At 32.9% G+C, this 16,719-nt stretch overlaps 4 protein-coding genes across 4 annotated transcripts; all 4 read right to left on the bottom strand.

Annotated features, from left to right (window-relative positions):
• Positions 1–1,439: 1,439 nt before the first annotated feature.
• On the bottom strand, positions 1,440–2,632 carry LOC7474699 (embryo-specific protein ATS3A). The gene is made up of 3 exons (XM_002308048.4): positions 2,376–2,632; positions 2,169–2,276; positions 1,440–1,900 (listed from the first exon to the last, which is right to left on the bottom strand). Exons 1-3 carry the CDS (start codon positions 2,583–2,585, stop codon positions 1,631–1,633), a joined length of 588 nt encoding a protein of 195 aa, XP_002308084.3. The 5' UTR covers positions 2,586–2,632; the 3' UTR covers positions 1,440–1,630.
• Positions 2,633–5,121: 2,489 nt separating this feature from the next.
• LOC7474698 (heme oxygenase 1, chloroplastic) lies at positions 5,122–7,963 on the bottom strand. The gene is made up of 4 exons (XM_002308047.4): positions 7,215–7,963; positions 6,177–6,400; positions 5,547–5,654; positions 5,122–5,388 (listed from the first exon to the last, which is right to left on the bottom strand). Exons 1-4 carry the CDS (start codon positions 7,648–7,650, stop codon positions 5,299–5,301), a joined length of 858 nt encoding a protein of 285 aa, XP_002308083.2. The 5' UTR covers positions 7,651–7,963; the 3' UTR covers positions 5,122–5,298.
• Positions 7,964–9,781: 1,818 nt separating this feature from the next.
• Positions 9,782–11,528, bottom strand: LOC7474697 (peroxidase 25). The gene is made up of 4 exons (XM_002308046.4): positions 11,139–11,528; positions 10,862–11,041; positions 10,593–10,755; positions 9,782–10,320 (listed from the first exon to the last, which is right to left on the bottom strand). Exons 1-4 carry the CDS (start codon positions 11,337–11,339, stop codon positions 9,899–9,901), a joined length of 966 nt encoding a protein of 321 aa, XP_002308082.1. The 5' UTR covers positions 11,340–11,528; the 3' UTR covers positions 9,782–9,898.
• A 2,552-nt stretch (positions 11,529–14,080) lies between these two features.
• LOC7474696 (SPX domain-containing protein 1) lies at positions 14,081–16,719 on the bottom strand. Its single transcript, XM_024603023.2, has 3 exons — positions 16,329–16,719; positions 15,007–15,133; positions 14,081–14,915 (listed from the first exon to the last, which is right to left on the bottom strand). Exons 1-3 carry the CDS (start codon positions 16,671–16,673, stop codon positions 14,470–14,472), a joined length of 918 nt encoding a protein of 305 aa, XP_024458791.1. The 5' UTR covers positions 16,674–16,719; the 3' UTR covers positions 14,081–14,469.

Below are 16,719 nucleotides of genomic sequence, written 5' to 3'. Positions count from 1 at the left end.
CGATCATTAAAAATAACCGGAATACATTATAGTAGACACGACATGTCATCTTTCTAAGTAAATGATGTGTCATTTATTTTATTACACAATATTGATCAATGACATATCATCCACTCATTTAACATAAAAAACAAAAAAAAACGAGGTTTGTCTGGGTCATTCTTTGAAGAACAAGTACACATGAACTTCATTCACTCCACTCATAAATGTTTTTTATATATTTTTAAAATAAAATTCTCTTTGATAAATAATTACAATGATATTTAAAAAATTAGTGGATTATATCAGGAATAATTATATATGAATCTAATATGTAATTAAAAAAATTGCACTTGAATATTAATTTATAATAAAATATATATTTTTATGGTGAATTTTTACATAGTTTTCATGAATTAATTATTTTTTTATTTTTCCATCTAGTTATATAAAACTATCAAGACATGATTTTTTATATTTATTTTGTTGAAACATCATGATAATCTTTTATTCAAACAATATGCTTATAATAATAATAAAAATATGATTTTGACTAAAAAAATATTTTTTTCTCATGAATTTAAATTATTTGAATTTTTATGAATAATTATTTTAATTACTCTAAGTTTTTATTCAAAAAACCATGTTGTTGATACAAAAAAAATTAGTGTTTTGTAAAAACAGGAAAAATGCCTAAATAAGAAATGAGAATTTTGAATAAAGAGGTAAATCTTTCTTTCAGAATTTAAATCATTTGAACACTTTTGAATATTTATTTTAATTATTGTAGAATAAATAAAAACTATATTTAACTTAAAGAATATCTCTGGTGTTAGCAGTTTTGCACCCGGAAAATCAATGGCAATGGCCTTCCCTCAATGCAAATTTCTGCTCTTCGAAGGACTTTCCTTCCCTGTTTTCCAGTTAAGGATAAGAATCTAGTCTCGTTGCCTTCGTTCTTTCTTCTATTTCATAGTTTATTACACCTATTTTACCATTAATTAACCAGCGTGATTTGATTCTATGTAGTCTATATAATTATAAAATATTTAGATATGTATTTATTTTTTACTTCTTATTATAAATTTTAACTTTTCATTTTTGTTTTTAATTAGTGTTTATATTTTTTTTTTATGATTTATCAGTTTATATATTTTTTAATTCACTATATGTATTAAGTATAAATATAATCTTTTTACTTCTCAATTAAAATATTTCATGACACTAAATCTTTTGTTAGAAATTAAATTGAAATCGTAACGTGGTCATGTAACTAGTTTTAACTTTTAACTGTAAATAAAAACACCATTTTCTGGCAAGCATACTGAGATTTAAAGAGTATTTAAAAAAATGCTAATTATATATAATAATCTTAAAAAATGATAAATTATTTTATTATCTTCATGTCACAAGGCTGCTCGAAAAGAGTCCAAGCACTATAATTAAATGAATTTCTTCAATTTACTAAAAATCAGGTTCTCGGTGCTTTTATTAGAGGATTACATGAAAATAAACCCTCAAGAATAACCATGATCAACAAGGTCTTGGTAACTAGGTCAATCCTCAACTACATGACAAGCCCATTATTAGTTATTATCATAATGTGTTTAACAAAACACAACAACAATCATCATCATGATCATATTGTCGTCTACATAATTGCCGTTGACAGAGATGCACGAACACAGACATTAAACCCATACCAAACCCCATTCGGAAGGAATTTGTTGTAGTTGAATTTAACAGTCTTGGTGTATGGACCGTAGATCTTCACGCTCTCAGGTTTCCAGCCATCATATCCTGTTCTAAGCATGTATAGATAGCAGATATCATAAACACATGGTCCATTTATCTGGAATGTATCTGTTAAACACCTCTCAAATGTTCCTGAAGATGGATCGTCAAGCCTCTTCATATAGACCTAAAAGAATCAATCAATCTATTAATCAGTTTTTTAAATCGGATCAGACCCTTTAACTAGAATTTATTTTCCTTTCATGGGTTCATTTTAGATTTTGGTGTCAAGATCTGTACGTAGCAATGAAAATCTGATTAGGCTAGAGATGTTCTGTTCTTGCGCTGCTGGTTTCTTTACATTTTCTTACAGCTCATTAGCAACTAAGCAAACATGAATCCAGACCCAGGATATATTAGATCTTATGTAGAACTAAACTAGGTTGCATACTAACCTCGTTGCCATAGGAATCACCAAAAGCTAGACTGATTTTGTCTCTGGTGTAAGTTGTAGAGGTGCAGCTGGTCTTTATAACAAGTGTGTATGGACAGCTCTTTGCAGCCTGAAAAAAAGAAGGAAAAATAAGCAATTATACAAGCTTTCTGAATAACGTGGATAAAAAATCATGTCAAAAGAACTGCTAATTTCGATTGCTCCATACCTGAATATTTTTGGGATTGAAGGATTTCGGAGCATGGGGCTGCAAGGTGAGAGAGAGAGATCTAGCATGTGAGAATGTTATGGAGGAGAAGACAAAGATGAGCCAAAACAATGAGATTTGTTTGACCATTTTTGTCCGGCTCTCTTTCAGAGAGAGAGAGAGCCAGAGAGAGAGAGAGAGAGTTGCTTCATTTAATATCTCTCCTACCATATATATGGAGATGAGAAGGATACTGATTCATGAAGTTACTAAACAATAGACAGCAATGAAAAGAATGTGCTAGGTCTACGCCTGGTACATTTTTGAGTTTCTTGTTGAATTTCCAACTCGTACACGGCTACTTAATAATAACTCATGGATAAATTTCAATTTATTCCCTCAAAATTTATGTGTTTTCTTACTTTCATCTAAAACTTTTGATTTACTTTAATTATATCCTATATCTTCCATTTCCTCCTACAATCATTTCCATCAGGTTTGTAAAGTTCAATTTGATCATGAAGTTTATGAAATATCTCAATATCATCCAAAAAAAAAAAAAAAACAAATTGAAGATATATTGGCGCGCGGTAGTTGTTAGTGAGCTTGCACTGTATATAGGAGGTCATCTTTTTTCCATCTAGATGTAGTAATTAACCCCGCAGCGAGGCACAGGCACGAAACTAGTAGAAACCAGAGGATTCGAGTGATTTGTTAGGCACAATAGTGAAGGGAAGCAGACAATGACTATATATTATAGAGTCCAAATGCATTATTCTCACACTCTCATGCTCAGCCTGCAATGAAACGTGAAATTGGGTGGTCACATGTTTAGTTCAACAAATTGTTCTTCGTCTTAGACATCAGCAACATTAATAAAAACCTAAAAGAGGTTGGAATTTCACTATAAACAGATACTCGACATATTATGAATTAAAATAATGAAATGATTATTTTGTATTTTTTTTAAAAAAACATTCAACTGACTATTAAAGGTAATACAATCTTTTTACAAGGTTTATTAGTTATTATCAGATTAATCACGGACAAATCAATCTTTTTAAAATTTTAAAGCACAATACAATGACTAAATTACTCTTAAAAAAAAATTTAAACTAGCATCTAGGAGATTGTTCGTATTTCCATCATAGTTTTCAGTTATAATCAAATTGATTGAGGAGCAATTTGATATTTTAATAAATATAAAATATAATCTAAAAATCAAAAGTGGCTAGCTCGTGCAACATATGTGTCGGCGTGTGGAGAGCCTCCGCCTTCTTCAAACAATGCGTGGGGCATCATAAGATAGTAAAATGCCACCTTCCATGGTTCAGTTGAAGTGTCCTAACATGCTCTTCTTGGTTGTTAGGCATGTGTACACAACGACACAACAATTGGAATCTACTGGATATTTTTTCTTCTCATTTCTTCTCTCTTTTCTTCTCGAGTTCCGCACTAACGTGCCAATGTATAAAGGTATTCTATCATTTTTTTCATTCAATTTGGTATTCATTCTTTTTATTACTATTTATTTTATTTTTTATCTTTTTTTATTGATTTTTTTCTTTAATTTTGTCCCTCGTCATTTGGTTTCATTTAACTTTTATATTAAGTTTGGTCCTTATTCTTTCGATTGTTGTTTTTTTTCTTTTCTTAATTGAATTTTGTTTTCAATTTCGTTCCTCAATATTTGATTTCAATTTATTTTTATGTGAAATTTGATCATCATTCTTTTTACTGCTATTTATTTGATTTTGGATCCTTTTTATTATTATTATTTTTCAATTTCATCACTTGACATTTATTTGATTGAGAATTTTGCTTCGTTAATTTTTTTTTTCTTTCCATGAGATTAGTCTTGGGCTCATGACCAAAATCACGGATTTTGAAAGTTAACATAAGTTGACTTTGATCTTTTTTAAATTTTTTTATAAATTAATTTTTTTTATCAATTTTATTCTTCAGCATTTATTGAGAATTTGTTATCATGCTTTTTTTTTTTTTTGTATTTTTCTTTATATGGTGTTATCTCAATTCTATATCTATGGTCGACGGCTTAGGTGGTTAACTCAGGTTTTTTTATTGTTTTTTTTTTCAGTTTTTCTCTTCAATATTGAGTTGTTTGATAATTAAACATCAAAATCTTATTTGATTTGGTTTCAACAGGGTTACTCTAGTATCATGATCATGTCATAGATTTGACATGCTAACTTAGTTAAACTAAGGTTAAGTTTTTTTCTTTGTCAGTTTATTTATTATCATTATATTTTTTTTTATTTGTATTATTAAATTAACTAAATTGATTAAACTCAATCAAAGTGTTGAGTTTTTTTTTTTTACGATATCTTAAAAACATTTATGTTACCTTAGCATTTTTTTCATGGTTAAAAAAATATTTAAACCGATTTGTGCTACAGGTCACCTAACTGGTAGGTCGAAATGGTCTAAGGGCATAGACCTGCTTCAGTAACTTGGCACACTCGCAGTGCAAAGGTCATAAGACCAGCTTCAACATGATGCCATCACCATCTCATTCCCATGACATTCAAGGTTCGGGACCCGTTTTCAGCGGCAGAATCCAACTATCTCAAAATTCATTGCCCGAGCATCTACTCCACAATCTGATAATCAATCACTTCTACCATTTTTTTAACATGAACACCATCCACACTTCAAAGAATTCTTCTGTAACAAAATTTCAAAAGTGAGGGAACGTAGCCCAATGCCAGAGAGTTCAAAAATGATCTCCTGCGTTTCAACACTACGCTTTGGCCAAAGTTAAGGTGATTGAATTTATTATATTGAATAAAGTACAACATAAGTTACATGATTTCATTGATAGTAAAGTTACAATGGAAAAAGAAAAGACTTCATCGTATGCACAAATACTTGAGGCTTGCGCCTTTACACAAGACTACAAGTATGTCAAGCAATTATAACATCACTATAATATCAGGCGAAGAATCTCCCCTGAATGCTTGAATGATTTCTCTGTTTCTTCTAAACAGTGGTTCTTCTCCTCTCTGGTCCAGCTCTGAGCAATCCCAACAATTAACACATTATAGTTACGAGGTTGTAGAACTCATAACAGAATGTTCATAGAAGTAAAGTGAGTCATATTAATGATACCAGGTTGAAATTAGCAATGAAATGAGATTAACAGGGAAATTTTGCAAGAATAGCAAGAAATACCTCCGCAACTTTATTCAATTTGTCCCTGACATTCTGCAACAGCTGGGAAAGGTCACCATCCCATTTATAGAATTCTAACTCCTTTTTCTCAAGTAACTGCTCAGCAACCTGATGCAAAACAAAATGGTAAAAGTGAATATAGCACCTCACAAACGAAAATATTATTGATATTATCTAGCTGCATTTCAAGACACATCTGAAAAATCAAAAGGTTGAGCTCATTGAAAAATGTTACCAGTGCCTGTATCAGGCACCGCACTGGGTTATATCCACATAGCTACTGCCAGACAACCTTTATGCAAACCAGACCATAATTGACAAGAGGAAAAGCACATTCCTAATTCATTACAAAACTGCTATCCTGTTGTGTTAACAAAAATTATCTCTTAGATGGATTCTGGTACATAAGAAAATAAAGCTTAGGTCGCAGAGAAATCAGTATACAGATAAATACTCTCGAGGAAAAAGAAAAGAGGCTTCAAAATTCCCTCACGCCCATGCCCAAACATCAAATAGTACCAAATATCAGCTAACCATGAAGCTATAAATACAGCTCCATCCATGTAAACGCATATCATGTAGCATGAAAAATATTTTTGGCACATTTTCAAGTTAATAATATTTGCTTACCTTCCTCCCAATCATTCGACCACCAGCAGAGTGGGCAAAATATATATTGTAGAAGTGACAAATAAATGCTTGAGGATCCTTCTCTGACAATTCCTGCAGGATCTGTGAATAGGTAACACCAGGAGAAGAAGGTTCCGGAATGGTATACCCTTTCTCTTTGAACCACTCCAAATCTTTTGCCAACTTTTCAGATCTTTCCAATCCAGTGTTTCTGAACTCAGCATCTAAGGGAAAAGATAAAACCAGATTTAGAGTTTAAGCTCTCTCATATGTGAAAGTCATTACACATATTGTACACCATGGTCTACAAAAATGTGCACAAGCTACAAAGAGTGCAAAAGGGAACTTGGGGATGCATTGATATAAAACAATAAAACCAAAACACCACCAAAACGATTCCTCCCCATGCATTTTACAGACATGGAGTGGTAAATGTAAAAGCATGTCCAACTTTTGTTCATTATTATGATCATTAACCACAACAGACATAGATTTCCATCAGTCTCACTTTCTAAGTTCCATAAGGACAATTCGAGATGAAAGTAGTGGGGGTGTTGGATTAGGAACCCTGCAATATGGCTGTTCTTCTATTCCACATTGCAAAAGGAGCACTCAACCACTAGAACCAAAGCCTTAAACTTAAATGAGAGTCTATGCTTTACCATAACTAAGCCGAACCTCACTTTTAGCAGAAACATACCCCACCCCTCATAAGGGCAATTTATGAATTACAAATTGAAAGTCAAACTTCCATAATAGAGGGCTGATTTGCCAACAATAACTCTGAATTCCATACTGCCTAGCAAAAATTACTAGTGCAGACAAATAAAAGCTAAATCAAAAGACTACAGTAACACAATCCTTCAAGCAATTCAATAACAATCACTGAACCAAACGAGATAACCATTCCCACACCTCAGGGACAAACATAAACAATATTAAAAGACAGGCAAACAAATCATCCAAAACAAAATCAAACTAACAAAAGGATATCAAGAAATTCATAAATAAAAACCTTAAAAAAAGAATCAAACTTACAAAAAGGAAAAACAGCTTTTTCCACAATCCCTTCAAGTGTATCATAAACCAACTTGCTATCAACCAAAAACTTCAGGTACCCGTCAATAGTAGGCTCCCATTTACGCACAGCCTCTTCTTCTTTCTCTTTCACCTCCTTCTCTCCTTCCTTTGCTTGCTCCCTTGTATGCAACTTCATAGCCACAAACCTCATCTCCTCCACAAACCCTTTTGCCTCACCTGGATACCTCTTCTTAGGCTTCTCAGCTGTTGTAGCAGACACAACAGTAGCAGCTTTCAAAGGCATTCTATCAAAGAATGGAACTTTAAATTGAAAAGACAACCTTTTTGACACCAAACTTGATTGAAAAAAAGTTTCAAGACAAGGAGATGAGGATTTGAGGTGGGGCTTGTTAAATAAAAACTGGGTTTTAGAGATTGGAATCAGAGAAGCCATGTTTGCCAATAAATATTGGAATTTGACAGTAAAGTTAGTAAATTTTATGAAGAAAGAAAGAGTACACGGCACCTTCTTTGATTAAAGAAAGTTTAAGAGAGGGCAATAAAAGAAAGGTGTGTTGGCTTCAAATGGAGGTTTGAGTACTCTTGAAGACAAAGGGATAGACACGGATACAGTAGTCTCTGTCTGTCTGTCTGTGTATTTGAGTGAGTCTAGGCTATGTGAATAAGAAAAAAAATGGGAGAATTGTATAGTGGAGTATGGGTTTCCTCTCCTTTCCAGCTTTCCTTGTAGTTGTGCGCATCTATGGAGTTTTATGCTGTTGGACCTGTGCTGATAGATATGGTCTGCGGTAAAGTGTGTTTTGGGACCTATAGCTTTAGCAATATTTCACTTTCACTCCTATTTTTTTAATGTTTCTAACATCAATTTTATAATGTAAGGATTTTTTTTGTTTTTGATATTTTATAGTAAATAATCTAATATAGATAATATTTAAATTCATAAGAACATGTCTAATTAACAGTCTAATGTGTTGCTCTTCTAATGTTTTTGTTTTTAGTTTCACTTTTTTTATTTAATTATTGTTCAGATACAACATCAAATAAAAAATAAGTATTTTCATTAAAACCAGATCATAAATAGGTATTATTATTATTCATGAATAAATAAATGTGATAATTAAAACCAATAGTGAAAAGAGTGTTGTAAATTATTTTCTAATTAGAATTGCATTTAGTCCTGGAATTTAGAGAGAGAAAAGGACATTTTATGATTTTGTTTCCCCAAAAAACTCTTGATTAAAAGGAAAGCTAAATCATTTTATATGTGTGTGATGACATGCTACTACTTCAGCATAGGGGGTTATATTAAAATAAATAAATAAATAAAAGAGGATTCGTTAGGTATTCAACAACAAATGGCAATATTAAAACTTCTCGAGAGTGCAAAGTTAAAATCAGGACAATTTGAAACAATAGAGATTGAAAGAGAAAGTCTCTGAAACTATAAGACCCAAAATACACTTTCCCATTGTTAATTTGAGACTTCGAGTTTTGAGGTTAGCAACGAATTTGGGCCTCTTTTGTTTGTGGCTGTTTGCGCTCCGTGCCGTGGAGAATTGGAGAACCAACACAAATTATTTTTCCTGCCCACCCATAACAGCTCTTTATTATATTGGAGAATGTTGACCCTTTTTTTTTAGTTTTCAAACTCTTTTTCTCTTTTTCAATAAATCCTTTTATAACCTAATTAAATAAAATTAGATTTACAATTATGATAAACATTTTTAAATTAGTTGTAAACTACATAGAAAATACATGTTTAACCCTAAATTCATGATAATTTTTATTTTAACCTAATTTTTTTTTAATTTTTAGTCTATAAATCAAGTGATGAGAGAAAAAATTATTAGAGAATGACATAAGAGAATCAAAGTTATCCATTATTATGATTCTGGCAATTAAAATGGTTAAATTTGGTATCAAAGATTTCCATTCAAGGAGAGGAGTTTAATGATAGTGATTTTTTTACCTCATTCTTGCTTGAAAAGATTAATTGAGCTTGAGAAGAGTCTTTAATTGTATTTTAAAACCATTTTAGAGTAATGTTTTGTGTTAAGAGGTTACTTTATTGGAGTTTCTAAGGTGTTTCTTAAATGTTTTGTGTCAAAATAAATTAAAAATGAGATTTAAAACTCGAAACATCGCAACTTGATTTTTTAATCACCTCAAATTATCAGAATCTGAGCTTGAAAACAACATTTATTTTTTTCAAAAGAAAAAAAAAGGACATGTTATCTACCCCTTAAAAAAAAGGTCAAGCGGGTGGGTCTAGTCTTCGGCCCAAGCATATCTAATATTTTTCTATTTGGATCAAACACTAATCATTTCTTTCTTTTTCAATCTAAATAATTATTGAGTTGAATAGTTCACTAACTCTTCAATTTTGATATGATTCGGAATTAATATTATAGGATAAAAGTAATTATAGTGCAATCTCTTTCAACATATTTTTTACTGTTGAAAAAAATAATTATTAAAGTATTAAATATTACTATCAAAGCAGTTCAAAGCAATTGAAATCTGAATCACGTCCAACACCTTTATCTACAATTTAAAGCAGTTCATTGGACCAAGAAGTAAAATTATTTTTCTTACTAGATTTTCACAGTTTAATACAGTACTAGTATATGTTACACTGATTTTGTGTATAATTGTTTAGGTCACAGCACTCCTTTGATTGATTAATTGAACTTTGAACAGACTTTTCTTATCTCTCCATCAGTCCCAGTTTTCACTTCAATGCTACTCATTTTAACCATAGCTTGCCTAAACTCAATATCAAACCTAAGTCCCAGTAATCCTCTTATGGTGCCAGCATATTTTTTCACAACATCACGTGTTGCAGCGTCATCCCAAAGTCTCTGGTCCGACTCCAAAACTCCATTGCCATCACGTACGTTCTTGAAGAAGCTTGTATCAAAATCTGTCTGGCTATCTTTGTCTAATGGAACTGGTTTTGTGCCATCGCCATTTTTGGGACATAGAGCTTGAAGTTGTGATAGGAATGATTGGTTTATTGTCGGGTCTGAGTTGCCTGTTGTTGTGAAGTTGTATAGGCGATATCGAATGAATTGACAGTGTGTTTGGCCAATGGTATGTGCCCCTGAAACATAAACAAGCACCATAACAATATGCTACAAAACATGCGGCAGTAAAATTATTTCTTGAAACCGAAGTCCAGCCTGATGGTTAAGAAGATACGTTTTTTCTTTAAATCTCATACTTGGTTACAAGAACTAAGACTTTCATGAGTTCTCTGGCCTCGGCATGAATATGTAGCAAGTCTTGAACCAGATCGAAGAGATTGGCTTAGTCTCAACCTCTTAGTACTGCGAATTAACTTAGAATGGGAAAGAAAAGATTATTTATACGTACCGACGAGGGTTACGAGATCGTGATCGTCCAGGCCTTTATCAGAAAATTTTTGCTTCTGGGCAGCTACGGTGTCTAGAGGTGAAGGTAAATTTGAGGCCTGGGATGATAAAGAGACCCTGCCATCTCTTCTACCTGTTGGGACTGACCAACTTGGACCATCACTCTGAAAATATTGCAATAAGCACAACCCTTAAGGAAACCATGCATACAAATTCATGTAACTCTTTCATTCAAGTATTGGAAATTGAGGGTGAAGGGATCTGAATTACCAAGTCCACAGCATCACGAGCAGCCAAAGCTAGTATGTCAGCACATGAGACCACCCCAGGGCATAAGGCCTCAATCTGTGATTTAGCATCATCAATTACTTCAAAACCTCTTAATCCAAGATTCGGCAAGGCATTTCTCTCGGCAGAAGACCCCGCAATCAATACTGAACCATCGCAGCCCTGTAAAAGAACATTAATGTTCTTAGTCCGTGTAGATTATTGACAATTATACAAACATGCTAAAGGAGGTGGAGAATATATATATATATATATATACCTGGACAAAGCAGTCATGAAAATGAAGCCTGAGCAATCCAGCTGCAATGGTGGGATCTTTTTTGAAGTAAGATTCAACAGTGGACCTAACAATGGCCTCAGCTTTCGAACATGAAGTAGAATAAAACCCTGTTTTCAATTGGCTTTGCACAGACAAAGCCATTACAAAAATCACCAAAACAACCAGCCATAATCCTTCCATTGTTCTACTCTTTCTCACTTATTAATTAATTACCACCGGAATTTGCATTATACATGGTATTTATAGCCAAATTAATAATTGCTCGATGCTTCAATCCACTTCCTTTGGCGTCCATTTCATTGAAATTTGGGCTGCTGATCTACCTTCTTTTGTTAGTGGAGACGCGTGGGACCAAAGAAATAGTAGTGGTGCTGCTCTCCTTTTCATCCTTGTTTGTTAGGAGTGGGGTGGATTTCACTTGTGATTGTATATTTTTTGAAGGAGCTACAGGGCTCATCTTTCATCTTTGATTCTTTTGCTTTTTATATTCTTTAACGCGTCTTGTAGGTATTTTTCACCTTTATTATATATATACCCTTCTTTTCCTATAATTCTTTCTTTGCATTCACATGAGCTTAATTCCAACATTGAACAAATTATGTGTCTGCATGGATTAGGTAGAGAGCTTTGGTTAGCTTACATGCAATGGTAACCTTTTTCGTGTTATCATGACATTCCCACTGGCACTTGCATATGATTATTAAGCGAATACATGCATAAAAACAACCAATTAATTTGTTATTAAGAATTCATACATGATTAGTATAAAATTATTCTTAAAATCTCATTAACGATTTAAACTTTTGAGTTGAGATGATTTTTAATATGATATTAGAATCTTAATAATTAAATGATCACGAGTTTAAATTTTATTATAAAAAATAGTCCGTATCTTTACAGGTTTTAAATTTAAAAAGCTTTCACTTAAAAGGAGATTAATATAAAATTATTCTCGGGACTTTATCTAATAGCTTAAATATTTAGACCGAAAAGATTGCTTGAAAATAGAAAGCAAAACTTAAAACTGTCTTTGCTTTTCACTTGTCTGATTCCTTCCAAAGCTTGATGAGAAGTTGAAATTCTTTAATTGTTTTTAAACTAGTAGGTTCATGGTTCACTCTCACGTTTGGCACATCCAGCTTGTAAGTATTTTGTCATTGAGTTTTCTTTGTTTGGCAACGAAGGTATTAATTCAAACATTTTTGCCTGGACGAATCTTCCGAAAATGGGCGTCTAATTCATGCTCGATTAATCGAATCCTTGACCATTTGGGAGACTCCACAGGGTTTTCCTTTGTTTTTTTATTGTCTTGGACAAATATAAATATGATCTAGGAAAGCACATTGTCTTTGTAATTGTTTTCTTTGGATTGACACATCAATTAACTGATAATACTTTTTTGGGGGTAGATCAAGAAGGTGTTGGGAGAGGTTAGTGGCCAGCAGTCTAATTTCCATTTTTTGCTTGCAAGGTACCCTACCATCATCCCACAAATTTATATTCCATGAATTAATCCATGGTTTCAGCAGTTTTCACATGCCTTTAGAGGCAGAATATATATATATATATATCAACAACATTATTTGTGATGCAAAGTCGAAATTTCCAGTTCTTGAAGACGTGGAAATCACTTACTAATCCCAACCAATCTTTAGGTACAAGCATATAGTAACAATAAAATTAATGGGCAAAAAGACAACAAATTAAAGGATGGAAAACGTGGAGAAAATGGTTTTTTCAGGAAAAAGAAAAAAAGAAAAGAAAAAGGTGCATACCTAATCAGAATTATATTTGAATTTTGATTGATCAAGTGTAGCGAAAACCAATGGAGCATTACATGCATGCATTAAATCCAATACACTTTGCTCAAGCAAAGGAGAAGGCTCTCAGCCCAACTCTGATCATCAGAACCTGCTTCCAAAGAAACCCAAAAAGGTAGCTGAAGCAGCCTCAACACAAGGCTGGGCCAGAATCTCAACCCCACAACCTCTGCTCTGTTTTTCAAACATCTCTCTCTCTCTCTCTCTCTCTCTCTCTCTCTCTCTCTCTCTCTATATATATATATATATATATATATATATATATATATATATATATATATATATATATATAACGAGTTATTAACTAGATTGGATTTGATAAGTAGTCTAATAATTTAATTTAAACTACAAGTAATGATGATAACAGGTGAATTAAAAAAATATATATATGGCAAATAAATGAGTCACTGATATTATATATTAAATGAAAAAAAAAATGTTGATAACCCACTATCACTATATTATAGACATCACTCAAAAAAAAAAAAAAAAAAAAAAAAAAAAAAAAAAAAAAAACTTCCTGAAATGGTTCAAATCCGACCATAAAATTTTGGACAACATAAAAAAAAGTCACATGAATTACTAGAGCAACATATAAAAAAAAAAAATCAAGCAAAATAAAATGAATTAAGTATCAACCAATACTCAATAAATTAAATAAATAAATTTTATTTAATTCAAGGATAAATTGTATTTAAAAAAAATAGACTTAAAAAAGAATAATAAATAAAAAGATATGAGGTTACTCAATTAAATAAAAAATAATAATAAAACCAAGGTTATAGAAAGCGTAAAAAAAACAAAGCACAATTTTTAATTAAATAAATATTAAAAAATAAAATAAAAAACATTAACTTAAAAAATAATTAAAAAAAAAAAACTAAAGCACTCCTGGGCAAACTCTTCTGGATTTTAAGGTTTAAACGCACTCTAAATTGGTCCACAAGCTTTCATCCATTACGTCCATGATTTAGTACTTTCAATTTCCAAGGCAAGCTCAAAACTGTGGACGGTTTATGGCTTTATGCACATGACTCAGAACCTTCAAGGACAACGAAATCCGAATGCATGGATCTCTATTATGCTCTAGAAACCAGAAAGTCAAAAAGCAGTGGATCTTAATATTTATATATGTTCATGGAGAAGCTCATTTTGGCCTCATCCACTAAAGCATTACAGCTCGTAGCATTATCTTGGGGATTTTAGTCCTACTTGTGGTTTGTGGGGCTATATACTGGTGTTTTGGCAAAGGAGTTCGTTCCTTCGCTTAACTTCAGAACTGGAGCTCTCACCTGTATCGAATTCCGCCCTCCCATCTTCCATCTCCTGAAGTTTGGACACATGGTTGCTTGAGCTTTTTACTAAACTACAGTTTCTTTTTATACTCAAAGGGGATTTAAAATACGAAAGGGAAAAAAAAAACAGAGAGGAAATTTTACAAAATGGAGGGGGGCAAGGCCAGTCCTGCATCCCTCCTCAAAATCCTGCTGCTACTTGGCTTCTTGTTCCAGTATAGGAACCTTTTTCCAAGTATCTTCCAAACCACTCATTTGAAGTGGTGGCAATGAAAAAACACTAACAGTGGAACTTTTGCTTCGAATTTCCTTCAGAACCCGCAATGCTGATATTGTGCTCTTCATATATGAACTCTCCATAAGTTCAATCTCTGCAAGTTCCTTGGGGAAACTGATTGTACTATCATTTGTGGTAGTCGAAGAGGTTGAAGGATCACATGAGTCATCCCCGTCGGCTGCTTCAAAAGAAGATGGTGGTTCTCTCAATGGGAAAAGGCGGTCTAGCATTGCCTCGCATTCTTTAACAAGCTTGTAGAGCAAATCAGTGGTGAAGAAAGGCTGTCGCAAAACCCTCTGGATGAAGGGCAAGCGAATGAGAGCACCAGTTCTTTTATCATATTTCTTCAGTATTTTTACCAATCCTGTTGAAAGCAAGCAAAGATTAGCCATGATATATTTTTGTGCCAATATGATATGAGCAAATTTAACAGCCAAGAGGAAGTATGTTAGTACCTGTATAGTTCAGAGCACTATAATTCTCCAGCAAAACCATCTCTCCATGGAAATCTACGATCTCCTTCCTAATTATTATCATCTCTTCATTGGAATTCTTTGCCTTTGCCACACTATCTTGCAACTCCTGCATCACAATCACAAGTTTTTCAATTTTTACTTCGCTAACTGAAATAAGGTCCAAAAACAGATCACAAAAACCTAAGGAGGCACTTTAGCATCTTATTCCTTTCTTGTTCAAGTGATCATTCAAAGCGATTAAACAAAGTATAAAGCGAACCCAAGTTTATTATTCTTAAGAATCTCTACCCACCATCCTAAATAAATACAGTCCACAGATTTGAAAAACCAACCTCGAACTCCTCAACTATGACTCTCTAAGGAATCTGTTTAAAATCTCTACACTAAGTCATAGCTTGAACATCTAGCAAAAACAAATGTCTTCTCACATCAATGTCTAGCCCAACACAAAATCTATACATTAGGTAATTAAAAGAAAAAAAATGTTCGTCATTATAATCACCACAAGAAGACAAGATTAACAACTATTTAAGTTACTTCCAGGGGCAAATCAAAAGCTACAAATGCATTAAAATATCTCCTAGCACTTGCAGGCCATGTAGCTCTACAAGTGTAAAGCTTCACCAACATGATAAGTAGAGTGTGATATATTCTTCCAAATTTTGATCATCACAATTATAACATAAGAATTCATTGGTTGAAATATATTTTCTTACCAACAACACATCAAAATCAAGAACCCCATCTATGATGCACCCACTTCACCATGTAAAGTGTAAACCCTTTAATAATTACATTCATTTCAAGTAAAATTCAATGATCACTACTGTCTTCAATATTTCTACACAGTCTATGTACCAACAATAACAGTTATGTAACCCTCCTACTAGTTAAACTAATGTTGACAACTTGACATCCGATCCATTAGCAAAAACCCAATGGGTCCTAATATATATATATATTTTTGCTTCAACTTGTAGCGTTGATTAATTAGACGGTACAGAGAATATACCAAAGCACAATTCCCTGACTACCACTACTCCACATTTAGGGGGTGCGCGCCAGTTGTCGATACCACCACAGCTGGCAACTTACGGTTTTAACTGTACGTTACAGTATAAACAGATCCCATGCTAAAAACGACACCGTTTCATTAACGAATTTCACTATTCAACGCTGTTGTGTTCACTAATTCCTCATTAACAGTTTTAATTTTCTCTAATCCACTCGGAAAATAAAAGGTTTTCTCAGAAACGAAACAGATCATATAAGAAAATTGAAAAAATAAAATAAAAGGTTACCTTTAATCTGATGATGTACTCTTCTTCTTTCTCAACAAAAAAACTGTTAAACTTCTCGAGCTCGTCTTCTAACAGCTTAATAAAATCAATCTCTTCCCTTGTCATACTTACTTCCTTGCTATCTGCTCCACCACCGTCCGTACAATCACCACCACCAGCATCAGCAGAGGCGGCAGACAATCTCGGTTTTTTCATTGGCCGGGATTCTCCATTGTTCTTGCTTGTGTTGTTGTTTGGTTCGATGAGTTTCAATCTTTTCTTGAGTTCTTTGTAAGAGAGAAACTTGTCTCTCCATTCAGGTAATGTTTCTTCAATCTGATTGCTTAAGCTTTTTCCGAATTTCATTTTGAGAGAAGAGGTTGCTGAGAAAATAAGAAAGAAAGTGGGAGAA

The sequence above is a fragment of the Populus trichocarpa genome, chromosome 6 (genome assembly GCF_000002775.5).
Source record: "Populus trichocarpa isolate Nisqually-1 chromosome 6, P.trichocarpa_v4.1, whole genome shotgun sequence".
Taxonomy (NCBI): domain Eukaryota; kingdom Viridiplantae; phylum Streptophyta; class Magnoliopsida; order Malpighiales; family Salicaceae; genus Populus; species Populus trichocarpa.
This window is presented reverse-complemented; position numbering and strand designations above follow the sequence as displayed.